Here is a 16,452-nt window from a genome sequence, read left to right on the forward strand (position 1 = left end):
GCGATAGTCAAATTCGCGTTGCGATAGTCATTTTCGCGTTGCGATTTTAAGTTTCGTGTTGCGACTATTCTTCTTCTGCAAATTGAAACTTGAATGGATTGCATTACTTTAACCAAAATACAAAACAAAGACAAATACTAACTTTACAGGGTTATTTTAGAACTGTTTAGCAGTATTGGCATCAACCGAATGAATTTACTAAGCAATCTAAGTGAAATGGTTAATCTAAGTGAAATTATGAGTAAATCAAGTTAAATATGAAAAATCTTAAACTTACCTCGTTGCGTAGAGTATGAACCTAATTCTGCAACGATGCTACCATCTCACGTAGAGCCGCTACCTCACCACGTAAAGTAGATACCTCATCACGCCATGCACCATTGTCATCGCGTAAAGTACCAACCTCCTCACGTAATACATTGACCTCATCACGTAACTCCCCTAACTCATCCCGTGGAGGTGGAGGTGAAGAACAGTGAGATAAATGTCGTGGCATCTTTGACGGTCGCCTATCATGAGGTGATGGTGAAGAAGAGGCTTGATGATGTGACGGAATAGGTGATGGCTCTCGTTGTAGAGGTGTATAGTGTGGTCGATCAGGTGATGGCTCTGGGTGAGGTGATGGCTCTCGAAGTGGAGGCTACTCATCATCCGTGCCATCAAAAAAACGCATACTAGCTTGCCACCAATCAGTGGCAAGCTCAGCCTCTGTAATGGAGTGTTGGCCTCCTAACAATATAAAAGCTCAAACAAAGTTAAACGTGTACTAGTAATAACTTGTTTATATATGGTAGTATTTGTGTTAACTTACATTATTTATTGTCGTATACCGTAGTAACTCTTCCCAAATCAACAGCCGGTGTTTCCTCTTCCAGGAAATATCCCTAGGAATATCATTTGAAGTTTTTAATGCATATGTCTGCATGTCAGGAAAAGCCTCAAATATCCAAATCTACAAACAATATAATACACAAACATTAGTAATTGTTAAATAATTAATTATAATTTTGGAAACATTATATAGAAATTCTTACCTTAAAGGCCCAAATAAAGCCTGACAAAGTGTATTTGGAACCATCGCCACGCAAACTTTTGCGGTCATCAAAGGCAGACGACAACTTATTCCAGGTAGCTTTCCATAGGTACGAACCCCACGGAAATAGGTTCCATGCATTTAGGTCCTCTACCAATAATATTAGGTCCTTAGGAATAGGTTGTCTGGCCTCTCTGCCTAAAAAGATGGCATGCAAAAGTACTAAAAGGCATACTCGAACAACATCGACGTCATCAATCCGAGTAAAACCATCTTTCTTATTAAATAATCTCGTCAAGTCGTCGACGTGTAAATTCGGCTTCTCCATTGATAGCTCAGAAAAAACTCAGGATAACCATGATGGGCGGGTAATATGACTAGTGTATCGACCTACATCATCGTGTCCGAAGCGTAGACCAGTGATTAAGCAAAACTCCTCCCGCCCAAAACACGTATACGCCGGTGGAAAATGAAACCATATCTCTTCATTACCACGTTTTATACTCTCGGGTAGATCGCTAGTCATGGTCTGAAGCCACAAATGGGTCAACATAGCATCTCCATCCGGATGTTGTACTTTCAGCCATGGCCCGAAGCAAGTATCCTCAAACAATTTTCTTTGTACAGGTGAAAGCTTCGACGCAATTGTAGTGACTAGGCTTATTTGATTCCTTAAGGTCATGAGCCGAAAAAAAAGTTCTGCAAAAACAATAAACATACCAAGTTAGATATACCAAAAACTACACTGTGAAGATATACCAAAAACGACACTGTGAAGATATACCAAAAACAATAATAAACATAAAGAGTAGTAGTAGTTTATTCTTCAAACTTAAATTTGCAACATTGTGAATTTCGTATTTGTCTTTGTTTTTTGGTTGAAGTAATGCAATTCATTCAAGTTTCAATTTGCAGAAGAAGAATAGTTTCTGAAACTTAAAATCGCAACACGAAAAATGAAAATCGCAACACGAAAATGACTATCGCAACGCGAATTTGACTATCGCAACGCGAAATGAAATCGCAACGCGAAACTAAAATCGCGTTGCGATTTTGTCGTTGCGATTTTCATTTCGCGTTGCGATCCTCGGTTTCAAATAGTTATTGTCTAAAATTGAAACTTGAATGAATTGCATTACTTCAACCAAAAGACAAAACAAAGACAAATACTAACTTCACAGGGTTAAAGACTAAATAGTTTAGCAGTATTGGCAGCAATCGAATGAATTTAATAAGCAATCTAAGTGAAATGGTTAATCTATTATTGAAATTACCAGTAAACTTATCATCAATTTCAATATGAAAAACCTAATAATAATGCAAAAATTTCAAAATAAAAATAATTAAAAAAAACTAACCCTCGGTGGTTGATTTGGTTGATTTTCCATTTCTGATCGTGAATGATTGTGAGGGTGGCTCTGAGAGATGGAGATAGACGGATTTCGCCGGAGATGGGGACGGATTTCGTCAGAGATGGGGACGGATGTCGCCGTAGAGAGTGAGAGATGGAGATAGGACTGAGTTGTGATTTAGGGTTTTAGGTTAAGAGTTACAATTACGGGATATATTAATATTCATGTTTGGAATTTGAAAATAAAATAAGTGTTGTGATACTAATGGCGCTTTGAAAATCGCAACGCAATAGTCAGAATCGCGTTGCGATAGTCAGAATCGTGTTGCGATTATGTATTATCGCGTTGCGATTATGTATTATCGCGTTGCGATAGTCAGAATCGCATTGCGATTTACATATTCGCATTGCGATTTTCTAAAATCGCAACGCGAATTTGGAAAATCGCAATGCCATAGTCAAAATCGCGTTGCGAATCTGGAAACTGATTTGCGATACTGGAGATCGTGTTGCGATTTAGAGATCGCATTGCGATTTTGTTGGTCATTTTGGCAAATCGAAAAAAAATTGGTCAAAATCGTATATTATAAGAAATTTTCGGTCAATGAGGTTATTTTCTCAAATTTAAATGCCACTAATTTGTTTTCATTGATTTTTTGTATAATCAACTACTATATTAACGATATAAAACATTTACACAAGATAAAAGTCACTAATTTTATTAAAATTAGAGAATTATTCAAATCAAAATAAATCTTTATAATTATAACTGTAAACTAAATAAATAATAAACATATTTTCCTATAATCATTTACAAAGAATAAGTTAAAAACCTAACTAAATAAACTAAAAAATCTATATATAGAAGATCATCCATAAAATAAGTACTTTGTGATTTTTAAATTTTATTGTTGAGTTTTTTAATCGATAAATTTTTCTCTAACCATAATTGAATTTCTAATTAGTATTGAAATGAATAAAACTAATTGAACAATTTATAAATTATGATTATATCAATCAAATTTAAATAGTCGTCGTACATGCAACTTCTGTAATATTTTAACATCGTGCATCTGACGATTAATACACTTTAAAAAGGTTTTTGATGATTTTACGAGACAACTTGCTTCGAAATGCAAACAATCAAACATAAAGGAGGTGTAGTTAAGTCCATTTCCTAATTATTTGCAAATGACATAGCAAGTACCAATCTCAAACATAGGGCAATTAACGAAACTACTACATCAAATACATCTGCTTTAAACTAAACGTTTCAAATGTTCATAATGGCTCCATTTGTCCGTTCCAAAATTACCAAAATATTCAACCACCACTCATTTTTTTACACTGCAGCAGCACCGTGCTTTGCCTTGGAGTGAGATTGTAAAGCATTCTCAGAGCCAAATGTCCTACTCCATGTTTTTAAGACAGATATATAATGAATAAGTTAATTGTGATTTGATTAAATAGTTGCTAAGAAGAAAGAACTGACCTGCCACAGGACTTGCAAGGGAATGAACCACCACCAGACTTTGGAGTCTGCTTCGCCTGAGAAGTAGCAGCTGAAGCTTTTTTAGCTTGCTTCGAGGGGTGAGGGGTTGCAGTATGTCCACCCACTTTCTTGCCATCTGCACCGAGGACTTGAAACTCTTTTAATGTAATAATAACAACAAAGAACAAGCCAGAATAGAGTGTTAGAAAAGAGGTAAGGAATGAATTGTAGTTACGACCCCTCATTAGTAAGTAGCAACTGATAGTCACGACCCATTAGAAAAGAGGTAAGGAATGAATTGTAGTTACGACCCCTCACTAGTAAGTAGCAACTGATAGTTACAACCCCTCATTAGTAAGTTCAAAATCAACATCTATAGAAAAGCAGAGATGGTGGTAAATCTACCTGTCTTTTGGGGAGGCTCTAGCTTCACCTTCTTTTCCGGAGCAGGGGTCTTCCTAGCCAGCTCTGCAGATCTCTTCTTGCTTGGTCCAGCCTAAAGCCAAACCATTCAGCAGTGGTTAGAAAAACAAAAGAAACGCTTCAGTGCTGAAGCTCCTTGATGTCCTGAATGACAAACCTCAAAGCATATATGCTTACCTTAAACAATTCAGGTGTCTCTTGATCCTCATCTGAACTTTCTTCTCCACTATCATCCTCATCACTGCCCATATCACTATGACTATCACTTTCCTTCTCACCATTAATTGGCATGCCAGGTTCCTAAAATAATAGTTCAGAATTACTAATTAATCACTGTATTCTAGCCCAATTAAGAAACAACAATAAAAACAACCAAATCAAAACACACTCCTACTAAGACCGAGCAAGAGAATGTGAAGACTCAATTTTGTGATATTCCAAACGGATAGATGCATTAAGATACATTTAAAACTATTTCCTTAATGCACCAGATGCTATTAACAGTGTAACACCTATTTCAACTATTTCAGCTTTATGATTTACACAAAACCAGAAAGAGGTTATTGGCTGGGAGTGATACTAATAGTTAGACATCTACCTGATCCTCACTGGATTCTTCATCCTCACCAGAAGTATCATCTTCATCCTCATCATCACTGCTAACCTCATCTTTTTTTGGTTCCACAATCTTAACCTGCCGTGATGCAGTAGGATCAGATGCTGTAGCCTGAGGCTTTGTGAGATTAATTGTAGGTTGTGGGAGCTCCTCTTCAGACTCGGTATCTGTAAAGTAGAAGTCGAAACATAGTTTTCAAATTCCAATAGTATTAAGAAATATCAAATTAACAGAAACTACTAGCAGAATCACTCACCACCACCTTGAGTTGTATCAACATAATACCCAGTGATATAGATACTACCACTTTTCCAGGTATGAGACAGTTCAAATTGGTCATGCAGCACCAAATCCAATGGTATCTGGGGAAATTTCTCTTGGGAAAGTGTTCCAATTAAAAACTTCTCATTTTTGAATTTGAGGTAGATACAAATGCTTTCGTCTCCTTTCTCTTTCTTTTTATCACCAGTCACCTCACCAAGAGCAACCTGCGAGTTATATAGCGGGAAATTTAATAAAGAGATGAAATCGTCAACAGTGAAATAAGTTTGGAAATCATAGTTCCTTAATAATAACCTGTGACAGATGCAGGATCCTACTGCCATCATTCTCCAATTCAACCTTAAATTTTTGTCCACTTTTAACCTCAGCACCTACACATATGCCAAATTTCACGATAAATGGACGGGTGTGGGTGTTTGAGGGGGGCTCATAATTCATTAGAACCGGAAACATTGAAAGAGACCGTAACAAGTGAAAACAATAAGAAATCCCAAATATGAATTTTAAAAAATAAACTACAATAAATTCTAAAAGATCCCACAAGGCAGTCCAAATCAGAGTAAACAAACCCTTAATATCACTACTATTAAATAACTATTCAACAAGAATATCAAACAAAGTTCAACCCCCCCCCCCCCAAAAAAATATGCATAAGCATTTCGTCAGAATAATAAATAAAAAAATTCGTTAAATAGACTAAAAATAAAACCTAGGAAACAATTCAAGCAATAAAATAAGTTAAAATACAGGGCAAAGTTTATTTTATTGTGCTAGAAATTCTATGCAATCTTTATTATCAGAAATAACCCGTAAAATTAATAAAGTTACTCTATATAAAAAGGAAGCAACAATCTACCCAGAAAGTTAATGAAAATGGGGAAATAAAGAAATGATAACACCAAATTTCAAAGAAAAATAATTAGAAAAAAGAAAAATCAGGAAGCAAACCAATCGAAAGAACATGCATGATGATAATTGATTTCAGCCAATTTGGTAACTAAAAGAAGAATGAAAAAATAAATAACAAACGGAATGAAATAATCACAAGAAGGAGAAAAGAGAAAATTACCCCAGAACTCCATTGCGAGAGAGTGTGAGAGAAAGTCTTAGGGTTTTACCGAGTTTTTTTAGATGAAATTTCCGACGGTGGGGAAGAGAATAGTGTACGCAGCAGTTTAACTTAAGAGTGAGGACGATGATTGGGTGTGATCTGGAGTAGCGCTGAACACTGTAAGAGGTTATAGGCGTCGTCAAGATGTTTGGGCTTTTGCAATAGAAGATGAAAGCTCAATAACATAGCATTTGTGATATGGGCTTTCTTCTGCACTCCGTTTTCTCCATCTAGAATATTTGGTAAACTACACGTTTAGTACTTAAATTATTACTTTTATTCTTTTTAGTACCAAAATTTTATATTTTTTTTAAAATCATACCTAATGTTAGGTTATATTTCATTTTAGTATCCCACCGTTAAAAACTTAACAGTGATGTTGATGTGTCATCATAAAGTAGTGCCACATCATTATTAAAAAAATAAAAGAAAATCACTTCATTAATTTTGTTATTTTTTTAACAGGAATGTATCAAATTAAAACTTAAACTAAATGTTAGGTCAATTTATTTTTTTTAATAATTCATAATTTATCATTTTATTAACTAGTGATATATTTTAAATTTTTTAAATTTTAAAAATAATATTTTTATTAGTTTAATTACTTTTAGCATTTTTATATTTAATTTTTTATATTTCATATTTAAATTATTTTTATTTTTTCCCTAAAAATTAAATAAGTCATAGAAATTTAAAATATTAATTTAGCCCACAAACTCGATAAAAAAACAATGGATAAACTACAAGATTGATCATTTTCGTTTAAGTTTTGTAGACTTTTCTTCATTAAATTCAAAAAACATAATATCTACTCACTTTTGTTTTTATTTATTTAAAATATGGTCATTAAAGGTTAATTATCGTTAGTCTTTTAATAGATTGTTGATGAGACACAACAAATATATAAAATTAAAAACAGTAAACTACACAAATGATCACACATAGTTGAGTAAATTTTCGTTTTTTCACTGAAATTTTAAAAGTAACAAATTAATCGATATCATTTTCCGGTATATATCCAAAAATGATCTTAAGTGAAATGGAACCCTACCGGCACAAAAGGAAACAATAGCTTTCTTTGTATGATACTGTAAACTTTCTGTAGTTTCAGTTGCCACTGTTGCGATGGAAAAGGTTTGCATTGGCTGCAGCAATCTGCACATACAGGTGTCTTTTCTCTTCTTCTTGTTCCTTTCTTTTCCCACTTTCCCTTAAAATTCCATAAAACCATCTTTTTTCTATATGCATTAGCTACAAAATTATGGCAAGCATGTTTGCTCACTATACTAATGAATTCATGTATCTTCTCGTTTGTGTTTGATTTTAGTCCTACAACTCATTTAATAATTCATGAACATGATCTATGTTTGTGATGGATATTGTGCGGGATATACCTGATATTGAAGGAGAAAATATTTAGTGAGAAGCATTCGGTTGCTACAGCGTTGAGGCTTTACAGCCTTAGGTTCCCACGATGAAGCGTATACCATTTGTCGCGATAGGCGTCGATCAAGACAACGATTTCGTCGTACGGTCAATAAACCACTTTGGGTTGGTGCTACGCAGTGACGGATCTAGAAATTAAAAAATAGGAGTCTAAAATTTTAATACCCTATTCTAAAAAAATTTGGATATGCAAATTTTCTTATTTTTTTTCTATTCCTATTAACAAATTAAACTAAATTTAACAATTTTCTAAAAATAATGAGTGTGCAATGGCTCCCCTAGGGAGCCATGTACATCCGCCCCTGGTGCTACGTGAAGGGTGGTTCACGTGAATATAGTGGAGATTGTGGGATGTTTAAAAAAAATAAAAATTAGAAAGTTTTAGAGACAAATTAGATATAAAAACATTGTTCAAAGACTTATTTGATGTTTTAGCGACCAATTTGTTCAAGGAATTATTTGATATTTTAGATATAAAATCATTGTAGTATTTTCATGCATGTGCAAAAGTCCTTACGTGAAACAATACTTTAGAACAATTACATAATGTAAATGGAGAGACGATCTATAAAATATAACTCAAATAGTTCTGAGATCAAATTTTATCATATCTTAGTTAACAAGTTAATGCCTAGTTCAGACGACCGTAAACTTTTTAATAGAAAATGATAAATTTAAAATATATGAATAGTTTGGTGACTATTTTATAACTTTTAATAGTCGAATACTCAACAAAGCAACTGCCTATAGCCGGAAATCATTTTATAACTTTTAATAGTTGAAAGACTCAACAAAATAATACTCTATAATCGAAGATCATTTGTGAACTTTACCTAGAACATTATTATATCATACCATATTAAATATTTATTTTAATTTTATATGATAAAATGATATATTTATAATCATATTTTTATTTGAATAATATAACTTTAAAGAGAAAATTGATATTTATTACTAAATCTATTAATTAAATGAGATTAGATGTAGTTTACCAAAATGAAAATGGAATTGATAATTTAAATAACGTAACAACTTTTTCAAGAAAAGTACACTGCACTTGTATAGAAAGAATGCTAAACACACCGGTAACTTTTGCAGTACGTATGTGACAGGTCACTATTGCAAAGCTGGAGGTACGTTAAGATTCCCTTCGCACCTGAGAGTCACGAGGGCGTTTCCGGTGACCTACACATTATTAACGGTAGGGGTGTTAGAAAAAACTGTAACGGTTAGTCGTAATAGTTAATCAATATAATTATTATATTTAATAATTTAATTAATTAAATTGTTAATGTTAAACGATTTTGATTAATCAAGCCATTAAAAGTAATGATTAACAGTTAAAGTTACGGTTATTAATTTTAATAAATGGTTAACCAATAATTAACCGTTAATAAATTAAATTTATAATTATATTGTAAGATGTATATATTTATAATATTGTAAGTATATGTTAACTATTATACTTTTTTAGTATGAATTGTGAAACTTTAAAATGTTGATGTTGTATTATTTTGAAAAATAATTGTAACAGGTTAACAATATGTTAATATGTAATTGAATCGTTAATAACAGTTAACTGTTATAACTAACTATTTCTTAACGGTTAAAAAATATTATAATCGTTATAACAATTAACCATCTATTTAAATTAAATAATATGGTTAACCATCCATTAGCAATACCAATTAACGGTACCGCACACGTTAAAGAGGGAAAAAGTTGAACGATGCCTAGCTTGGCGTTTGTGGAGTGTTTTAGCGGTTAAAATATAGTTTAAAATTCTGAGTAAAGTACACAAATAGTCCCGATTATAGGGCATCCAACGAAACAAGAAGGCTAGTGGTGGATTCCGACTATCCTTACGAGGGTTCCCAAATGTATTAATTATTATATTAGGGAGGTCCTCCGATCTAAGACATTATTTTATTGAGTTTTTTTACTATTAAAAATTACAAAATAATTATTAGATATAGGACGTTGATTTGTTGAGTTCCCTGACTATTAAAAGTTATAAAATGTTAAATTTACTATTCATATTTCCTACACTCGCCATTTTTCGTTAAAAAATTGACGACAATATGAGTTGGACGTTAACCTACTGATTGAGATATTCTAAAATCTTATCCAGCAATCTCAAACGACTATCATATATCAGATAACATATTAACGTCCAACTCAGATGACCGTCAATTGTTTTTACCAAAAAAGATGAATTTATAACATATGAATAGTTGGGTGATAATTTTGTAACTTTTAATAGTTGAGAGCCTCAACAGATCATCATCATATTGTTAGAGGATCATTTTATAATTTTTAATAATCGAATACTCAATAAAGTAGGGCCTTACAGTTGGGGGACCATTCAAAAAAATTTCAATGAACTAGTTTTTAAAATATATTTGTAAATTTTAATTAATTAAAATATTTAATTAATTTCAAAGTTTAAAAAGTTATATATATATACACACACATGATGTTTTAATTAAGACATATGTAGTTTGAAATTTAAATAAAAATTTAATGAGTCAATATTAAAATTAATATATAATTAAATTTAATATAATTTTAAAATGCTTAATTTTACTCGTAATTAAATACAATTTAACTATAATATAAATTTTCGTTGTAACTAAATTTTAATTATTTTAATGAAAAATGAAAAAATAGAAAAACAATAATATGGTATAATTATCTTTGTATTTAAAATTTACACAAATAGGGGTTAGTGTAATTTTAAACAACTAATTTTTTTTACATAAAGAGGGGTTAGTGTAATTTTAAACGAATTACAAGTGTAAGCATTTTTTGTAGTAGGGGTAAACTACGGATTTAGTCACCTAAACTATTCATGTGATTTCGTTTTGGTCATCTTATTTTTTTCTTTCAAAATCATACCTAACATTATATTTTGGTTTTATTATGGTGATATGCCGTTAAAAATTTTATGATGTTGCAGACGTGTCATAATAAGATAATGGCACATCATCATTACAAAAAATAGAAATATCACGTTAATAATTCTCTTATTTTTTAACGGTGGATGACCAAAATGAAACCAAACCGTAACATTAAGTATGATTTTAAAAAATATAATTGAGTGAACAAAACGAAACTGTTCGAATAATTAAATGACTAAATACATAGTTACCCTTTAAAGTAGAGGGGTAAGTGGAATTTCCATCAAAACTTAATAAATTTTAGTAATTTTACATAGTAATTATTTTTTTGGGATCAAATTACATAGTAATTATTTAGTAAAAGTAGAATAAAGAATAATTATTTATATAAATCTCTTCTTCTTTCACTAATGCCAATCCTTTTACACATTCAATCCCTAAACATTTCAGAATATTGTAAACCTCATTTGGCTGTTCTTATTATCCACATTGACAATACTTTTTTTAACCGTCATTCGAATATGCATTAATAAGCTGAAAAATTAAGAAATTTCAATGAACCTGAAATTGAAGATGTAGAAAAGGGGAAGTCTAAACAGCGGCCTTCTAATTTAACATTGAAAACGGCGATTGACAACTATCGTTTCGGTGTCAAAATAAATTTCGTATTCTTAATAAATAAATAAAGGAAATACGTAGTAAAGAGAAGTAAGAGTCGATTCTACAAGGACTTAGAAAATTATAAATTTCTGTCTGATTTATTTATGTCAGGCGTGAAACAGTAAAAATGAGGGGAATTTTGGTAAAAAGATATTAAAATAATAAAAGCGATTAAATAAATACAAATAATTAAAGTAAAAATAAGAAGATGAAGATTGTGAATAAATTCGATAAAAGTAGCCTCAAGCTTCGCTTTGATTCAATTTCCTTATGATCATCGAATAAGATTTTCTATTCGGGATTCACGTCGGTTACTTTGTCTACAAGGGTTATCCCCGTGACTCTATCTTTTATACCGAACACCCAAGGCAATCTTTGATTCCGGCTTCGATAATTGATTCTAACTACATCAATTGTCGTAGATCAATTACCGTTTAAGTTCGTAGCGTCCGACTCGAATTATTGCTTCTATAACCGTCAATTCCGATCTCAATTCCCTCTTGGCGAAACTATCTCGCCAAGTGTGTTCCCAGGAAGTCGAATTGCTTTCTATAAGATGAATCTTCCTCCCACACATTTAATCGCAACAACCTCTTGGCCAAAGTCAATCTTTGATTTTGAAAACTGTTTTGATTTTGAAAAATAAGCGCAGAGATTGAGAGAGATATTCCGAAGATATTAAGGGAACATTTCAATTCTCCCGTTGGAATTGAATCATCGCGACAGCTCTCGGCTTTTGAAAAATTTAGCTAAGCATGACAAAAGTCATACTTAGTATTTTGAAAACGAAGCTTGAAAATAAAAGAAAAAAGAAAAAACTTAAAAAGTAAAAAGATAAAATTTTAATAAAACTAGAGAGAAAAGAAGAATGTAATTTGAGTGATGAGTTTAGGTTTACCCCAAGTGGGTATTTATAGCCTCTCAAAGCTTAAGAGATAAACATAGAAAATAAATAAAATAATCCTAAAAGATAATTGTTTTAAATTTAAATTCAAACTTAAACTAGTCTCCTAATGAAACTCTGCTCGTCAATCTTTCAGAAGGCGTGCGGAGGAAGTCTTCTAGAAACCGTCGCTGATTGGACCTTCTAGAAACTGCCATGTCAGACCGCGTCATGCCCAGAGTCGTGCCCATGTCTCCAGCCGTGACCAAATAATAAAAAAATGCATAATGCGCCTGTTTTGTCACTGATTCTGGAAAGTAAGGACTTGTACGAAAACAAACATAACACAACCAATTTAGTAGTAATAATTCCTCAAAACCGAAGAATTAACGAGCAAAGATTAACGATTTTGAACACTCATCAAATTCCCCCTCACTTATCTCATGCTTATCCTCATGTATGATTAATCAAACTAGTCAAAAATTTCATTTACCGTTGTTTGTCAAGTTTCACATTCGAGGAAGCAAGGTAAAGACCACAATAACTATTTAAGTCAAGAAATCAATCAATTGAACATCACCAATTGGAACAAGTCAAGTGCAATTGTAATATACATTCATTCATTCATTAATTAATCTCAATGCTCATAACTCAACACCTTATCGGGATTCACTCAAATCACTCAATGTGTTTGGAGTAAAGAAACGCTCAATGTCAGAATTTACACGGTATTACCATAAGCCTGCAAGTAAATCAAATCTCTACTACTAATAAGAGCAAAATGCATAAATCAAAAGGTCTTTTATTGGTTGTAACGGGGCTCAAGTAAAGGTGGGGAAAAGGCTAAAAATATGGCTATAAATTCAAGGCAAGGAACTAACAAATAATAATCTCAACTCCATCAAAACATTAAGCACAACAAGATAAAAAGACGACATATCAAACAACAAATTTCTTATCAAAATGCATTTTTTCACACTTTTGTTGTTTTGTTTTCCATTTTTTTTTCTTTCATGTTTTTTTTCTCTCTCTTTTTCTTTCGAACATCTTTTTTTCTTTTTTTCTTTCATTCAACATTTCTTTGATGGAGAATACAACGGTAAAATTATTCACTTGCCCTGAAAAAGGTAGAAAAGAGGGATAAAATAAAAAGGCTCGGGTTTATGAACATGGTGAAAAAACAAAGAAACGGGAATAGGCTCAAAAGTGGTTAACTAAGGGGAAAATGTATGGGTATGTAATTTAGTGGGGAAACAGAATGGTTAATCCTAAGGTGCCCAAATCATCTTTAAGCATCATGTTCATGTGTAATCTCGACAATATTTAACATGTAGGTTCTAGAATACCAATGTCAAATTCGATACACTCAATCCAACAAAATGAGAGCGAAAATGATATGCTCGTAAAGGCTCAAATCTCACCAAATTATTTCATGCATTGAGCTAATCACATTTCAACCAATAAAATCATGAAATATCACAAAAACACCAACTTACCACAATTCATGCTATTCACTATCAAGAACATCCTAACCTAAACAATTATGTATTCCCAAACAAGCATATCATTCCAAAAAAATTCAACAAGACAAAAAAATTCAATGAAATTTCTGACAAATCCAATCAACACATACTAGCATCGAAACATAAAGATAAGCAAGTTGAAATTCAATCCTACACTCTACTCCCCCTCACTTAAAGCATTTTGCCTCAAAATGAAAACTAAAGTGCAAGAGAAGAAATAGAGTACTCCCCGGATTTCATGTCGGTTTTGCTAACGTGCGCCGTTTAATTAAACGATGCGCACAGCTGGGGCATTATTTTTTTGTGCTTTGTTCGACTGTTCATTTCTCAGTAGTCTCCAAAATTAGCACTGTTCAAATCATAATTTCATAAATCTTCGTCGTTCAAGTTTGAATAAAAAAATTGATTCATGTAAAATAAAAATAAAATAAACATGCTCGATCGAAAAGAAAAAAAAATGTAATGGAATTAAAAACAATGGGTTGCCTCCCATGAAGCGCTTTTGTTTAACGTCGTTAGCTCGACGACCTGGTTTAGACTACATGTTCTTCTAAGTTGAGATCTTCAACCAAGCAAACATCGCTATTCACATAATACGATTTAATCATGTGTCCATTTACTTTAAACCGAGTGCCCGAATTGTCTTCAATTTCGACTGCTCTATGAAGAAATATTCCAGTTACCGTGTAAGATCTGTTCCATTTTGATCGAAGTTTACCTGTAAAAAGTTTCAATTTTGAGTTAAAAAGAAGAACTTTTTGTCCGATAGAAAAAGATTTAGAAACAATCTTTCGATCATGAAATTATTTAGTTTTGTCCTTATATATCTTGGCGTTGTCGTAAGCATCTCTCCGGATTTCCTCAAGCTCTTGTATATGTAGCTTTCGTGTTTCACCAACCGCTTCTAACTCCATATTGCACTGTTTTACGGCCCAATATGCCTTGTGTTCTAGCTCGACAGGTAAATGGCACGACTTACCGAACACAAGGTGATATGGCGACATGCCGTTAGGTCCTTTATATGCGGTCCGATAAGCCCACAAAGCGTCAATTAATTTCAAGCTCCAATCCTTGCGATTTGGCTTAACTATTTTCTCAAGAATTATCTTTATTTCTCGGTTTGAAACTTTCGCTTGTTCGTTCGTTTGCGGATGATAAGCCGTGGCAATTCTATGATTCACTCCATGCTTTTTCATAAGCACATCAATCACCCGTTGATGAAGTGTGTGCCGCGGTCGCTTATTATCGCTCTCGGTGTGCCAAACCTAGAAAAATACAATTCTTTAGAAATTGAACAATAGTTTTAACATCGTTGTTTCGAGTGGCTTTAGCTTCTACCCACTTCGAAACATAATCAACCGCAAGGATTATATAACAGTTGCCAAAAGAATAAACAAATTGACCCATATAATCAAGTCCCCAAACATCAAATATTTCGTATATATGTATAGGATTAAGGGGCATTTCATTTCTTCGACTCAAATTACATACACGTTGACAATTATCACAAGATTTACAAAACAAGTAAGCATCACGAAAAATATGAGGTCAAAAGAATCCGCATTCCAAAATTTTATGAGCGGTTTGTTTTGGTCCAAAGTGTCCACCACACGAATATGAATGACAAAATTTCAAAATTGAGCTTACCTAACTTTCGGGAACACACCGTCGAATTACCTGGTCTGAACAATGCTTCCAGAGATATGGGTCATCCCAAATGAAGAAGCGAGATTCTCTCTTGATGCGGTTTACTTCGGTTCTCATTAAATCAGATGGCAATTTACCTGTAGCTAAGTAATTAACTATATCTGCAAACCAAGGTATTAACTTCTGGGCCATCATCAAGCTTTCCTCCGGGAATTCTTCACGAATGGGAGGATTAACTGTAATGATTAGAAGCCAGCTTAAGTGATCAGCCACTAAGTTCTCACATCTTTTCTTGTCTTTGATTTCCAAATCGAGTTCTTAGAGGAGTAAGATCCAATGGATTAGTCGTGGTTTCACCTCTTTTTTGCTGAGCAAGTTCTTCAAGGCTGCATGATCAGAGAAAACAACAACTTTAGTGCCAAGAAGATATATCTAAATTTATCTAATGCAAAAATAATAGCGAATAATTCTTTTTCGGTAGTCGAATAATTCCGTTGTGTGAAATCTAAGGTACGGGACGCATAAGCGATAACGTGAGGCTTTTTCCCGATCTTTTTCCGAGTATAGCTCCAACACTTCTATCCGAAGCATCACACATAACTTCGAAGGGAAAGTCCCAATTTGGCGGTTGGACTATGGGTGCCGAAACCAACTTTTCCTTTAATATGTCGAATGATTCTTGGCATTGTTGGTCGGAATTGAAGATTTTATCCTTTTGTAAGAGTTCGCACAATGGTTGCGCCACCTTAGAGAAGTCCTTAATAAATCTACAGTAAAAAACTGCATGACCAAGGAAAGAACGAATTTCCCTCACCGTAGAGGGGTAAGGAAGTGAACGTATTATATCGGTTTTTGCCTTGTCTACCACAATTCCTTTAGATGAAACAATATGTCCTAGAATTAAACTTTTATCAACCATAAAGTAACACTTTTATAATTCAAAACAAGGTTAAATTTTAGGCATCGACGCAACACATTTTTCAAGTTTAATAGACACTCATCAAATGAATTACCATAAACAGTGCAGTCGTCCATAAAGACTTCAATACCTTTCTCAATAAAATCAGAAAAATACTAATCAT

General features: G+C 32.9%; 1 protein-coding gene across 3 annotated transcripts; it reads right to left on the reverse strand.

Annotated features, from left to right (window-relative positions):
• Positions 1-3,543: 3,543 nt before the first annotated feature.
• Positions 3,544-6,412, reverse strand: LOC120211717 (histone deacetylase HDT1-like). 3 transcript variants are annotated; one of them, XM_039210206.1, is made up of 8 exons: positions 6,267-6,412; positions 5,492-5,568; positions 5,172-5,403; positions 4,898-5,082; positions 4,477-4,599; positions 4,282-4,372; positions 3,877-4,012; positions 3,544-3,793 (listed from the first exon to the last, which is right to left on the reverse strand). In XM_039210206.1, exons 1-8 carry the CDS (start codon positions 6,277-6,279, stop codon positions 3,727-3,729), a joined length of 924 nt encoding a protein of 307 aa, XP_039066137.1. In that variant the 5' UTR covers positions 6,280-6,412; the 3' UTR covers positions 3,544-3,726. The 3 variants fall into 3 exon arrangements, with proteins under 3 accessions (XP_039066137.1, XP_039066136.1, XP_039066135.1); XM_039210205.1 differs by having other exon boundaries at positions 3,877-4,024; XM_039210204.1 differs by having other exon boundaries at positions 3,877-4,033.
• Between the last annotated feature and the right edge of the window lie 10,040 nt (positions 6,413-16,452).

This window comes from Hibiscus syriacus, unplaced genomic scaffold, assembly GCF_006381635.1.
Source record: "Hibiscus syriacus cultivar Baekdansim isolate YM2019G1 unplaced genomic scaffold, ASM638163v2 tig00109980_pilon, whole genome shotgun sequence".
Taxonomy (NCBI): domain Eukaryota; kingdom Viridiplantae; phylum Streptophyta; class Magnoliopsida; order Malvales; family Malvaceae; genus Hibiscus; species Hibiscus syriacus.

Coding starts and splice junctions, on each gene's coding strand:
- LOC120211717 (XM_039210204.1), bottom strand. Junction 4,600..4,897: donor AAGAATCCAGTGAGGATCAG/GTAGATGTCTAA, acceptor CTATTATTTTAG/GAACCTGGCATGCCAATTAA. Junction 4,373..4,476: donor AGACACCTGAATTGTTTAAG/GTAAGCATATAT, acceptor GTTTGGCTTTAG/GCTGGACCAAGCAAGAAGAG.